The 14904-nt window shown below is 41.0% G+C and overlaps 1 protein-coding gene across 2 annotated transcripts; it reads left to right on the forward strand.

Annotated features, from left to right (window-relative positions):
* Window positions 1–6407: 6407 nt before the first annotated feature.
* LOC124135217 lies at window positions 6408–9899 on the forward strand. Of its 2 annotated transcripts, none has more exons than XM_046500479.2 (3): window positions 6408–6582; window positions 8725–8805; window positions 9381–9899. In XM_046500479.2, the coding sequence occupies exons 1-3, from the start codon at window positions 6517–6519 to the stop codon at window positions 9567–9569; spliced, it is 336 nt and encodes a 111-aa protein (XP_046356435.2). In that variant the 5' UTR covers window positions 6408–6516; the 3' UTR covers window positions 9570–9899. The 2 variants fall into 2 exon arrangements, with proteins under 2 accessions (XP_046356435.2, XP_046356444.2); XM_046500488.2 differs by having other exon boundaries at window positions 6417–6582; window positions 9362–9899.
* Window positions 9900–14904: the final 5005 nt, after the last annotated feature.

The raw sequence follows: 14904 nt of genomic DNA on the forward strand, positions 1-14904 counted from the left end.
GGTTCCGGTCCCGGTCGCCCCAATTATGTTTCTAGTTTGTCAGCACTATACCCGTGGTCGTTAGTTTCACCAAAGTGAAACTGCACCACTTTGTCATTTCCTCAAACATTAAGCTTACTCGCCGTGATATAACTTGATAGACTAGTAGAGTCTCAGGCTGGTTTTAGGAGTGGATATTCCACAACTGATAATATTTTTGTTTTATATTCAGTAATAGAGAAATATTTGGCTAAGAAACGAGGTGTGATTTATGCCTTGTTTGTTGATTTTGCCAAAGCCTTTGATTCCATAGATAGATCCAAATTGCGTATGGTACTATACAAAAATGGTATTTCTCCGAAAATGTTCTGTTGTATACAGTCAATTTATAAACAAGTTTTGGCATTGGTCAAATACAATAACTCATTTTCTGATATGTTTAGCTGCAGTAAGGGAGTTCGTCAAGGATGTGTCCTTAGTCCCATTTTGTTTGCCTTGTTCATAAATGATCTTGCCATAGATATTGAATCCAGTTGCGCACATGGTATCCAATTTCATCCAGATGTAGTTCAATTGTTTTTATTACTTTTCGCAGATGATGTCATTCTCATAGCAGATACTGTTTATGGTCTCCAGAAAAGAATCAATGTGTTAGAATGTTATTGTAAAGATTATTCATTAACAGTCAATATTGATAAAACTAAAGTAGTAGTTTTTAAAAATGGGAGTGTTCTTTCAAAATATGAAAAATGGGTTTACGATGGAAAATTGTTGGAATGTGTAACTACATATAAATACCTTGGTGTATTATTTTTTCGAAATCTATCTTGGAGTGCACATATATCTAATGTTGTTAATCAAGCTAAAAAGGTTTTGTTTAAGCTTTTGAAGTCCCTACAGCTAATTAAACCTACTCCTATGAATATTTTCTTTAAAATTTTTGATGCTAAAGTTGTGCCAGTACTTCTTTACGGTGCAGAAGTTTGGGGTTTATCTTTATCGTTTTGCGAGGAGATTGAAGTTGTTCATACACTTGCTTGTAAACGTATTTTAGGAGTTAAGTCAGCAACTTCCAATCATGTTGTGCGTGGAGAGTGTGGGAGATACCCTTTGTATATCTATGCTTTCAAAAGATGCTTGAATTATTGGTGTAAGATTTTAAAGATGCCCGATTCGCGTTATCCACGAAAAAGTTACAATATGCTTGTGCAGCAGGCCATAGCAGGTAAGACTAATTGGGCCTCTAGAGTTAAATTACTTTTGTACGCCTATGGCTTTGGCTACGTATGGGAAAATCAGCATCTTGTTATTTCTATTTCATTTATTGATGAGTTCATACAAAGATTAAAATGCTCTTATGAACAAGATTGGCATTTTGCTTTGACCAATAGCCCCAAGTATTCATCATATCTTTGTTATAAATTTAGGTTTAGCAGGGAATTTTATTTATCGGCTATTACAATCAATAAGTTTCGCGTTGCACTGGCACGTTTTAGAGCTAGCTCCCACTCGCTCCACATAGAAACCGGGAGATATTTTGGTATCCCAAGACAGCGAAGGTTATGTATGGTTTGTAAAACAGGCTATGTTGAGTCTGAATACCATTTTGTATTGGTTTGTGAAAAATATTATGCTCTCCGAGTGACATATATTCCTCAAAAATATTATGTAAATCCATCAATAGAACAATTTTACATACTTATGTCGTCTCTGCATCAGTCAACAATTAGAAGTCTGGCTTGTTATATTTACCACGCTTTTAAGTTAAGGAATTCATTTTTGCAGAAGTAATATTCTTTATCTATGAATGCCTTGCTGTTGTGTATTTAGGTGTACACAGTTGTATTTTTATACATGTCTGGTGAACCGAATTGTACTATGGGCCGCTGGCCCACTCATGTACTGAATAAACAGATTAGAACTTGAATACTGTTCACAGCGGGAGTAAACGCAGCTCAATCCCTCAGTCGTCTGATTAAAGCTTTGGCAATAAACCAACTGTACCACAGTGGAGGAGGAGGAGGAGGAGGAGGAGGAGGAAGAGGAGGAGGTGGAATAGGTGGAGGAGGAGTAAGAAATTTACAGACAATTCAAGAAAGAAAACAAACTCAGTTGATAAAATATTTCTAGCAGTAGTGTGGTGTTGTAGTTGTAGGTGTGGATGATAGATGAGTATGGTTTTACGCCGCTTTTAGCAATATACCAGCAATATCACGGCGGGGGACACCAGAAATGGACTTCACACATTGTACCAATGTCGGGAATCGAACCCGGGTGTTCGACGTGAAAAGCGAACGCTTTAACCACTAGGCTACCAGACCGCCCCTGTTTAAGGTGTGGTATGTCATATGTACGTCATAGTCGGTAAATTGGACAATGACAGGTGCTTTGTCCCTCGTACGTCAAAATGTCATGATGGCTAGGCTTGACAACGGTAGGTGAATGCTGCTTGTGTACGTCATGATGGATTGATTGGACAATGTTTTGTAGAATGCTTTTGTGTAGGTCAGGATGGGTAGACTGGGCACTGACAGGTGGTATCTCGTGTGTATGTCATAATGTGTAAGTTGATGGTAGGCTGGGCAATGGCAGGTGGTGTCTCGTGTGTATGTCATAATGTGTATGTTGATGGTAGACTGTACACTGGCAGGTGGTGTCTCATGTGTATGTCATAATGTGTATGTTGATGGTAGGCTGGGCAATGGCAGGTGGTGTCTCGTGTGTATGTCATAATGTGTATGTTGATGGTAGGCTGGGCAATGGCAGGTGGTATCTCATGTGTATGTCATAATGTGTGTGTTGATGGTAGACTGTACACTGGCAGGTGGTATCTCATGTGTATGTCATAATGTGTATGTTGATGGTAGGCTGGGCAATGGCAGGTGGTATCTCATGTGTATGTCATAATGTGTATGTTGATGGTAGACTGTACACTGGCAGGTGGTATCTCATGTGTATGTCATAATGTGTATGTTGATGGTAGGCTGGGCAATGGCAGGTGGTATCTCGTGTGTATGTCATAATGTGCATGTTGATGGTAGACTGTACACTGGCAGATGGTATCTCATGTGTATGTCATAATGTGTATGTTGATGGTAGGCTGGGCAATGGCAGGTGGTATCTCATGTGTATGTCATAATGTGTATGTTGATGGTAGGCTGGGCAATGGCAGGTGGTGTCTCGTGTGTATGTCATAATGTGTATGTTGATGGTAGGCTGGGCAATGGCAGGTGGTATCTCATGTGTATGTCATAATGTGTATGTTGATGGTAGACTGTACACTGGCAGGTGGTATCTCATGTGTATGTCATAATGTGTATGTTGATGGTAGACTGGGCAATGGCAGGTGGTGTCTCGTGTGTATGTCATAATGTGTATGTTGATGGTAGGCTGGGCAATGGCAGGTGGTGTCTCGTGTGTATGTCATAATGTGTATGTTGATGGTAGGCTGGGCAATGGCAGGTGGTGTCTCGTGTGTATGTCATAATGTGTATGTTGATGGTAGGCTGGGCAATGGCAGGTGGTGTCTCGTGTGTATGTCATAATGTGTATGTTGATGGTAGGCTGGGCAATGGCAGGTGGTGTCTCGTGTGTATGTCATAATGTGTGGTGCCATACCCCCCCCCCCCCCCCCCATTACTGAAAACAAATGTAACATTAAACGTTAATATCGTCTCACTCATCGACAACCATCGACACGCCAGCCTTACCAGATGTAATGCTTGTCGATAGGAGTTTTTTTTCAAGACATTCCTTTTTCCCAAAAAATATATCTTCCAGAGAACTACTGGTAAAATTAATGTTGCGTCATATTAACAGAATAAACTAGTTTGTTACAGAATGTCTCATTCCCATAGGCATCGTGGTGTTACATGTGGTGATTCATATCGTTGGATCGAAATTTAAAAATATCATTGAACGCTCCCTGTCTCGTATGCTGGGCTCGACGTTTGCTTCGTCAGCATAGCGGGCGGACAAACTTGTTACTTGCTCGCTTAGACAAGCACAACTGCCATATCGATGGCCAATATTTGCCTTCCGTCTCTCTGTAACAGCCGTTACATTTTAGGATATTTTTTAAAGTTTCTCGTCTGCATGATATAGCTACGCTTATGCCAATGTCTAACGCTTGCAGTCATAACAAATCCGGGCGTACGGTTAAAACTCCATTCCCACATTTAAGGCTGTTGTGTGTTTGGCTGTAGAGACAAAATATTTTCTTTTTTCAACGGAACGAATGAAAAATTGCTCCTAGTGTGACTCCATATTGTCACGGGGATGCTATATAATATTACAGTTATATGCGTTATGCATCATCAGACACTATATGATTTTGAATCCTTTCATTCGTCTCATGTTTGAACAGATACATGTTTAAAACAAGCGGTGCTCCTATGCATTTCTATCTCAACTGGGAAATGTAAAAGGTATGTACATCTATATTCACAGCGTAATTAGTAAGGGTAAGCTATTTGTAAATGATTTCAAATGTGTCTTGTCAGAAAAATAAACATTAACCGAGACACTCCCAACACAGCCCAACTGCGTACAGCATGTAGATGGTGTTGTATTCATGACGGTCGCCTTTTGAGTCTATGATGAGAGTCAATGATTTTGTAGAATTAGTATCTAAAACGCCTACCACGACATTATGCTTAAAGGTCAAACAAGCGAGCTCTGTCACGAACGATGTCACTACAAGAATTCAGTGTCATGTGCACAGACACAGCAGCCGCAACATTAGCGACTTTAGTCAACGGGTAAAAGATTCAGAGATTGCTGTCTCCTTGCAGACTCAACAACAAGGGAATCAGTCTGAAGACGTGTAACAGTTTATGCCTCCCGCAAATTAAAATTTTTGATACAACAAACGGATTAAGTTTCAGAGGGCGCGTCCAAGATTATTGCACTTATATAGCGACGTGCATGAGATACCATGCCGCAGTTTAACATGAATACCCCACTCAGACACAGTATACTGACTCCGAGCCGACCAGTCCTTGCTTTAACCCCATAATGCCGAGCGCCAGACAGGGTAACAACAAACACCATCTATTAACGTCTTTTGGTATGACGCGGGCGGGGATCAACACTTCAAAGGAACTATCAACCCGATTAGTGTTTGTGACACGGTACTGTATCAGCAACCCTGCTCCCCGCCCGCCATCGAGTGTCAACATTGACTGTTATCGGATATCCAGGATGCAAACACCAGGGCTAGGAGGGTGGTATACTCCAATAACAACGCCGCGGATAGCTATATATGTATACCCAACTAAATGCAATACCACCAATTTGGATAAAACAGAATTCCGAGGACAGCATTATCAGATTGGCCCATGGGCAACCGCCTTTTGGCACGAGGTCATTGGCAAATAACATTTCCTCACAATCAGACTCAATGTGCGGCCAAGATCAAGCAAAATACATCTATTTTGATACCAAATATCTACATATGATTCAGGCTTGGCATGACCATCCAGTTGACCCTTAAAGATTCCGGGGCAGAACAATAAGTCTTCAGCAACCCATGCTTGCCGTAAAAGGTGACAATGCTTGTCGTAAAAGGCCGTTAACGGGATCGGGTGGTAAGGCTCGCTGACTTGTTTGATGTATGTCATCGATCCCAATTGCGTGGATCGATGCTCATGATAGAAATCACTGGATTGTCTAGTCCAGAGTTGATTATTTACAGACCGCTGTCATATAGCTGCAATATTGCTGAGTGCGGCGTTAAACAACAAACCAACCAACCAACCGACCAACCATTCAGTTTATTAGAACCGGGCCCATCCTAGGCTATACGACCCATCAGGGCAAAGTTAGGGTCAAAGTGGAGTGTTGGACTGAGGAACACTAGTGCCGGCTCCGGGGTCCTCAACAACTAGTCTTTCTAGACTTTGTTTGTTTGTTTGATTGATTGATTGATGTTTAACGCCGCACTCAGCAATGTGTCAGCAAGATGACGGCGGTCTGTAAATAATTTTCGATCAGACAATCCAGTGATGGATATCGTGAACAACAATTCACGCTGTCATCGAGTCATCGATCCGATTATGTATAAATCTAAAAGTGATGATTTTCAAAGTTCACGCATGTTCGCAGCGCGAAACCTGCGTACAGACACATCGAGTGAAACACAACTCTTTTATAGATTTCCAGAATATACACAAGAGCAACCGTTATGCTTTCGTAGCCACGGTAACGCTTTATTGCTGGTTTGATACATAGAACCATATGACGCCTGTATTATTGCATACGCCCATTATGAAATGCTGAGATTCCAACACATACTTCAATGCACTTTCTTAAAGCTTTTATTACATTCTCAATAGATTCCTATGTCGATCAGAACGCCCATGAGCTATTTAACATCCGACCATGAGTATTTGATTTGATAGCACCTGTTGCCAACAATTGACACCGATATAAAAGTAATTACCTATCCCTAGTTTCAGTCACTTAGAGGATTGCCACTGCGGAGTGTCCGTTTTATTTGCAATTATTGGTGATTACACAGAGAAAACAAACCGGACAATGAACCTGACCATCGTTTTGGTGCTACTGGCTCTCGTGGCAGTGGCCTTTGCCCAGGACCCACCGGTACGTGTCTGTCAGAAACCATTCCTCTTTGTTATCCTTCGTGGCCACGTTTCCAATATTGCTGATATATTCTAACTGTATTTCCAACAAGAACATTGTTTATCATTGTATCTAAGCAGTATAACTTCTTTGATTCTGTCATTCCGTTCTTTGAAATATATGTTTACCTTAAAACACAGACTTATTCATATGTGACGGTACAATCTGTATTGGTCGTTTTAACAGGCAAGAAATACATTTCTACTTCATTTCGAAATATGAAAAAAACGCGATGGGTCTGCATTTTAAACAAGAAAATTGTTTATCATTCATTGTATCTAAGCAGTATTACTTCTTTTGCAGTATAACTATCATTTCGTTCTTTTGATATATGTTTAAGAGGGTAAGGGTGGCCCAGTCGTCTAAGGCTCCGCGATTCGCTGTGCAGAGTTGTGCCCCTTGGGCACGCCAGAAACCTATGATTGTGGGTTTGAATCCCGGTTCGCCCCGATTATGTTTCTAGGTTTGTCAGCACCATATCCGTGCTCGTTGGTTTCACCGAAGTGGTAAACGTCTGAGACCTGCTTTCCTCCCACATTAAACTGACACGCCGCGATATAGCTTAAATATTGTTAAAAGACGCGTTAAACCCAACTCACTCACTTACTCACACATATCACATACGCAGAAAAATACAGATTCTGTAAGGGACATGTCGCGTTCTTGAGATCATTCCGAACCCGAAATATTGAGAAATTTACTACTTTCCTTTTGTAGTGTACGTTGTCAACTGCAGGGTAACGCCAATTTTTGTGACATAGGGTCCCATTGTCCACTGCAGAGTAAAACACATATTTCCTAGTTATGTGTCAATTCAATTCAATTCTTTATTGTATGAAAGGCCACAGGCCCATATACAACGGAGTGACATAACATATTTTATAAAATACAAAGTGAGAGTGAGTATGGTTTACGCCGCTTTTAGCAATATTCCAGCAATATCACGGCGGGGGACACCAGAAATGTACAAAGTCAAGGTAACAATTCACTTCGTAACAAAAAAGCATTATGTATGTACAAAGCCAGTTGATGTTGTGTTATATGATCCTTGCAAGACAGTAATGAAGACAATCTTATAGCATTAAAATGAGATAAAGATATAGTTATATGTCATGGAGTCCTCATTGTTTACCGCAGAAGTGCTACATCATTCATTTCAGCAAAGTAATGCATGCACATTACTCGCACGCACGCACATATATTGTGGGAATGAGATCTTGGTGCCGCTTTCTTTACAGGTCGTCAAATCGCTTTCAATTTCCACGGTAACACGTAAAGGCTCTATTAAGAATATTGAGATTCGTAATGCGTCGTCTAAGGGTTACTGGCATACTTGGAACGTGTAGATCTCAGCGAGAGGTAGCCAGTACGTTAAAAAAAAGTATTAGTCTGTGATTTGCAGACTTTGGAACAGGTTTCTGCAGACACAAAATGTTAATAATCGGTCCAGCACAGGATGCTCTCAACAACACAACTGCAAGAACGATTAATGAGAAATCAGGCTTTAATAAATTGAGCCCAAACAGCCAATCAAATTGCTAATCACATGCGCAAGGCACCAGAGTTTAGGTTACTGACCAGGCGATTAAAAATTGTGTGCGTACAGCTGATCCGCATGCTCGGCTGACACGTGTTGTATCATCATTAACACGTGGTGACATTCTAGCCAGGCGTCCCTTGTGGCGAGAGTGTAGAAACTGGGGGAAATGTTTTCACCTGAGTCTAGACAAGGAATGGACATATCTGAAAGCGTCCCACTGAACGAACGTCAACGTAAGCCATCATGACAGATTTGGGAGTGGGTGGTCTTTATCGATATGGGGCTGGATAACTATGGCTTCCTGAACGCCACTGCATAATTGACCATGGAAAGGTCACTGGACAGTACTACCGAGCAAACATACTGCAGCAAATAGCTGTGATCATACGCCGATGGCGTCGATCGTTGAGTATGCTATCAAACACCGAATGTCTTGTCCTAGGTTACGGCCATGATATAGCTGAAATACCGCTGATTTCGGTAAAACAAATTTACTCACTCGCCTGCAGTAGAGCTCGTTTGATTCTGACAAAAAAACAAAACGGAATGAGTTTTAATTTCAGTGTGTCTTTGACATGAGCGGTAAGAAATGCGACGCACAGGAAGACTTCCCAAACTGCAACCTCCCCTCCTTGTCACGGACAGTAAGTAAAAATATATAAATGAAAAAGAATAAATTTACAGTTAACAAATTACGCTGCTGATTGTTAGAGGTAAGAACAATGGTAGGCGGGAGTGAGAGTCAGGGGCAGTTGAAATAGGAAGAGCAACTGCCGACGGAAAGCAAGACATGAGAGCAAGAAATATGGAAAGGGGAGAGATAGGGGTGGTCTGTGTGTGTGTGTGTGTGTGTTTGTTTGTTTGTGTGTGTGTGTGTGTGTGTGTGTGTGTGTGTGTGTGTGTGTGTGTGTGTGTGTGTGTGTGTGTGTGTGTGTGTGTGTGTGTGTGTGTTTGTGTGTGTGTGTGTGTGTGTGTGTGTGTTTGTGTGTGTGTGTGTGTGTGTGTGTGTGTGTGTGTGTGTGTGGAGAGGGGGTGAGAGTTGAAGAATTGTAGTATGAGATCGAATGCCAAAGTAGGGGAAAAAGTGTTTATATTATTAAATAGAGAGGTGGAATAAAATGTTCATATGCATTTCAGTTTGAATATATAAATATGTCACGTTATTTTCAACATCATTTGAACTCATCATCTGTGTTTTAGACCTGTGTGTGTCCTCCAGGGACCCAGTGTAAGCTGCAGGGGGATGATGGGGCCTGCGTCTACTCATGTGAACCACTTGGCGAGCAACCCAAAGACAACAATGCAGGAATGGGTCCCGGGGCTGGCATGGTGTAGTACACACCCACGGACGTTGTCCAAGAGATTGCACACAGCTGTGTTTAAAACATTGGGCCACGTACTTATCTGATATTACATCTTTCCGAACAGTGACTTTGTCAAACGATCATCAACTCTTTATCGGTTAACATCTGCATGTTTGGATACTGGATAACTTCAAGACATACAAATGGTAATTTAATTGAAAGATACCAGCTATTTCAATTCATAACTAAAAAGAGGTTCACTGCCACAAGGTCATATTGACCTAATCTGAAGGTCAGGGTTACAGGTGCATACCATGTACCATCTCATTTTTATATTGTTCAGTTTGACCTAATTCTGAAACAACTATGTCCTGTTTGTGAACACATTATGTGACCAGTCTCAGTACTGATTATTAAAGCAATTCATCATTGTTTTTCTCCTGTTTGTGGAAATATATTCCGACTTCATTCTGATATAAAACATTGTGGCCCGCTTACAGTTTGGCTTCTCCTTCATCAGAGGATGAGATCTAGACTGTATCACATTAAGGCTATTTGGATTTGAACTCTCCGGCAAACATCACAATGATTCATCAAGAAACCTAACACCTCAACATGTGTTCAAATGAAATTCAAAACACATGCTACACAATATTGATATTTTCAGCAAGAAGGGAAAAAACCCATTAATCATAGCATCAAATGCTGTAAACCCACAGCTGACAGGTTCTGGAGCAACACCAAAGCCTCATCTCTATGTCATCTCGTTATAAATACATGAACTTTATGAGTAACGGAGTTTAATTTCAAAGAATAAATATGAAGAAATATATGGCATTTATTGAACTGTAAATCCCATGAAAAACTGACATGTCTGGTCTACAATTATGACGTAGACATGATAGTTTACCTGCAATTAATGACGTATACATGACATACAACCATCTAACCATCATGATGTAGACATGACATGCCAACTACTAGTACTGTTGTTTAATCTACCAATTATGAAGTACGCATGACATATCCCCTACCATTAACGACGTACATATGGCATACCGCCTGCCATTGTCTTGTCAACATTTATCATGTACACATGACATGCCACCTGCCATTATGACGTTCACACAACAATCCACCAACCTGTGGCCCAACTGATCATTGTTCCTGATGTACACAACCAGTGACTACCATACTGCCTGTGATCTGCACCCTTAATAGAGCCACATCTGCTCATCGTGACGTGCCAAATGTTCAGTGTAACATGGTAACTTATATTGCTAAGACTTCCTTCTCTTCAGAAACATTAAAGACGTCCATGAGTCACAGAATGCATTCATCGCCGACGCCCTAATCGTGCAATGATTCATGAAGTGTTTCAAGAACACCAGTGATCAATTATCTGCTTTGATGAATAAATCACAACTACAGACGTCACGATGGCTCTGTGTTGTGATGGACCAAACCACTCAGAGCTTAACCTTGCTCCATCCGCTGCAACAATGGTGGTGTGATCATCACAGAGTGAGTCAGTCAAACCAAGGCACACGCAAACATACGTATTTACAGGTGCATTTATTTATGAAGAAGAACATATTTACCTATTCCAACATTATTATAGTACATATAGGATCACCAGTACAGTTGGTTTATTGCGACTACAACACTTTACCCAGATATGTATTTTGTGTGTGTGTGTGTTTACACTGCACTATTCCAGAGAAATGGAGACGGTTTGTAAATAATAGAGTCTAGACCAATCAAATCAAGATTGATATTACTAACAACGAACCTCATCCTCGGGATATATTGACCCGCAATTCAACCTTTTTCTTTTTGTCGCATTTTGCGACCTGTATAGGCTGCTGTGGACCCATTCAAACTCAAAACCGGGGCATAGACTTCAAGTGAGTAAGTGTGATAGTTGTGTGTTAATTGTCTCTTGCATTGACAACCTCTATTTACATCCCGTCAGCACTTTTACAGACTGAGTTGTGTTTAACGTCATTTTAAACAATACATGTATTTCCATTATATCACGGTGTTCAATCCTGGTGTTAAAGGAAAGCCCGAAGTGTGAGTGAGTGAGTTTGTTTAACGCCGCTTTTAACAGTATTCCAGTTATATCACGGCGTGTCAGCTTCATGTGGGAGGAAAGCCCGAAGTGATTCAGGTTTCAGACGTTTACCGCTTCGGTGATACCCACGAGCACGGGTATGGTGCTAACAAACCTAGACACATAATCGGGGCGAACTGGGATTCGAACCAACAATCATAGGTTTCTGGCGTGCCCAAGGGACGCAACTTTGCACAGCGAATCGCGGCGCCTTAGACGACTGGACCACCCATGCCCCCGAAAGCCCGAAGTAAAACGGGTCTTAGATGTTTATCGCTTTGGAGACACCCACGAGCACAGATTGGTGGCGAAAGACCAAGAATCATCTTGAGTTCGGAATAAATTGAGTTTCGAACCATGACAGGCAGGTTCTTAAAGGCAGGGGACAACTCTAGACACCTAATTTTAGCGTCTAGTTCCGCTGGACCTGTCTCGTATTTATTATCAGCTGATAAATGTTAAAACTAATATTGCAGTGATGAATTGGTTGCTAATTTAATTGCCTTCACAAAACACTTTTCCGTGAGACCATTCAGCTTACACAGTTGCACAATTCATGTGTACCAGACAATTCACACAACTGACTATAGATCCCAATGGCACACAGTACGTGATGTTATCCTTCCCGAATGTATAGATTGTGCATGCAGAGGCGTGAACAACGGCGTACAGGTATTGGAGGCTCTTGGGCTCCTGGCAACCAAACACGTTTCTTGACAATTCCGCACATGGGTATCGACAATTTAATTAAATATTAAAGCGTGGATCTAAGAGCAAATAGTGTCATAATATAAACCCAAAATATGATCATAAGACTCGTCCGTGTGTCTGTAAATTTTGTGACGTTTCTGTATAGGGTATCGACCATGAGGTTCATACTGTTATCTAAGAATACATTCACAAAACCTAGGCCTACTGTGGCAGTATAGCAGATGTCTATTCATACAGTGAACAAACACACGCTACAGGTGTGATATCTTCATTGCAGATGCCGTTTGAGATTGGAAACCGAAGACATCCTGAAACACATAATTACATGATGAATAACAGGTACAATATAATCACCGACGCTACATACATAAAGATGGCATAGGCTCACTAACAAATAGGTATGACATATCAGTAGGTATGACATAAAAGACATGAGATAATCTGTGCGCATGAAACGCGTTTACTTTAGCATGTACAGTAATTACCATGCTACACAATACAATGTTGACATCCAAGGGAGATTACTCCCTTATTTAGATATTGAGTGAGTGAGTGAGTGAGTGCATTAGGTTTAACGCCGCTTTTAACAATATTCCAGTTATATCGCGGCGTGTCAGCTTAATGAGGGAGGAAAGCCCGAAGTGATGTAGGTCTCAGACGTTTACCACTTCGGTGATACCCACGAGCACGGGTATGGTGCTGACAAACCTAGAAACATAATCGGGGCGAACCGGGATTCGAACCCACAATCATAGGTTTCTTGCGTGCCCAAGGGACGCAACTCTGCACAGCGAATCGCGGCGCCTTAGACGACTGGGCCACCCGTGCCCCCATTTAGATATTGACTATACAACATTAAATTACATTATGCTAACACATTCTGAAAATAATATACAATACTCTATGACAGAAACTAATGGCAAACAATATAACATTAAATGTCACCATAACATTTACAAATCACATTAAGATAAACAATGAAATGCATACCCTAGGCCTGTAGGTGACACAAGGGCGAAATCCCCAACTGCCACACTTATGTCAACATTATATTCAGCGACCTGAATAAATAGTACATAGACTAAAACACTATTTAACATTTAATATATTGAACATGGTAATACACACATTCTATTTACAATGGTATTACATATATAACATCTGAATTCATTCATTACAAACAAAATGTTAAAATCGTTAAAAACATTCTAGAAGTGGAACAGACATATTTCATTCATGTAAGTGATGGAATATATTTTAGTCATACATTATGGTCGTACAGCTTATTTTATGCCGATTTACATAATTAGACATAACCTCCATTTATATTAGATTACATACATTAAGTATTTAAAACTCTTAAACATACTTGATAAAAAGATTATAACCATTTAACTAACCTGATTGTAGATGGCAACTTTATTCCTTGCTGATCTGAGCAGTTCTGCCAGATCATGTTCAATGATAGTATACAGGGTGATCAAAACATGCAGTTTAACAACAGGTGTTAGCTGGGCCAATCAGCATATAGAGCTTGCATGGGGCAATTAGTAGGTGACACAGAAGGACAGATACACTGACTGATAAAACTAAACGAAACTAACAACCAATTATATAAAATAAGCATATGTGAAAACGTGGAATGAAATTAAAACAAATATGTACAAACACTACAATGTACATCGGCCACACTAACATGTTTCCACTGAGGTAGGTGGACCTTTGAATATAACTCACATGACCCCGGATGTTTCCCCGTGGGGATTCGATGACACACAATCAAACATGTCACAGAGTTAGACCACCCGATTCAATTCCGTCACCTCTAATGACAAGCAATAGAGCGCTCGGGACCTATTGTAACCTGGTTCCCCATAGACGTAATGCTTTTCATCGGTCTGGACATCATTGTAAATTAAAGCGATCACGTAGAGTTAGCTTTACAAAGTGACGCAGGTCGTAGACGTTAGATAGGATACGATGAAGACAAAGCAGGTATCGTGATTGCAGTCAATCTGAAATTCGAACCCACAACAAGTGTCTCCCGGACAACGAAATTTCAGACCAATGAGCTACTCGTGCTGCAGATGGTTGTGTGGCGAGAGCATAACAATACTGTCTGACTGTTACAAGTTTGCTTGTATTGCTGGAATCGTTTACTATATTTGTTTGCTATATGTGCTACTACCGTATATTTTCTGGCCTTTATCTGACGTGGATAGTGGTATCCAGATAAACTGCCAATAAGTTCTTTCAATTACAGCCATGTGCGGACAGCTTGTTTGTTCACCAGTCTTTGTTGAAGTCGGTGTCCAAGACTACTGTGTACATATTCAAGTCTTACTACAAAATTTCCAGCACTTATTCAAGTGGAGTCAGTGACCAGGCTTCCAGGAAAGTGAATCTGCTCTATCCGTATATCCCTACCTCTGCGCCCCCCAACCCCCCCCCCACCCACCCCCCCACCCCCCATCACACACACACACACAACCTGTTTTCGCCATGTGGCTAGATGATAGATTCTACCTTTCTCCTGGTGGATCCATTGCCTGCAGCCGACGTCCAAGAATGTCCCAAACATGTTCCAATGGATTCATATCTAGACTAATAGC

This window comes from Haliotis rufescens, unplaced genomic scaffold (genome assembly GCF_023055435.1).
Source record: "Haliotis rufescens isolate VD_foot unplaced genomic scaffold, xgHalRufe1.0.p SCAF_16, whole genome shotgun sequence".
NCBI classification, from domain to species: Eukaryota; Metazoa; Mollusca; class Gastropoda; order Lepetellida; family Haliotidae; genus Haliotis; species Haliotis rufescens.

What these genes read in the sequence shown, in the direction of transcription:
- LOC124135217 (XM_046500479.2), top strand. Translation starts at nt 6,517, where the DNA reads ATGAACCTGACCATCGTTTTGGTGCTACTGGCTCTCGTGGCAGTGGCC. An exon ending in CCTTTGCCCAGGACCCACCG is followed by an intron (nt 6,583 to 8,724) that starts GTACGTGTCTGT and finishes TTTTAATTTCAG; the next exon opens with TGTGTCTTTGACATGAGCGG. An exon ending in TCCCCTCCTTGTCACGGACA is followed by an intron (nt 8,806 to 9,380) that starts GTAAGTAAAAAT and finishes TGTGTCCTCCAG; the next exon opens with GGACCCAGTGTAAGCTGCAG.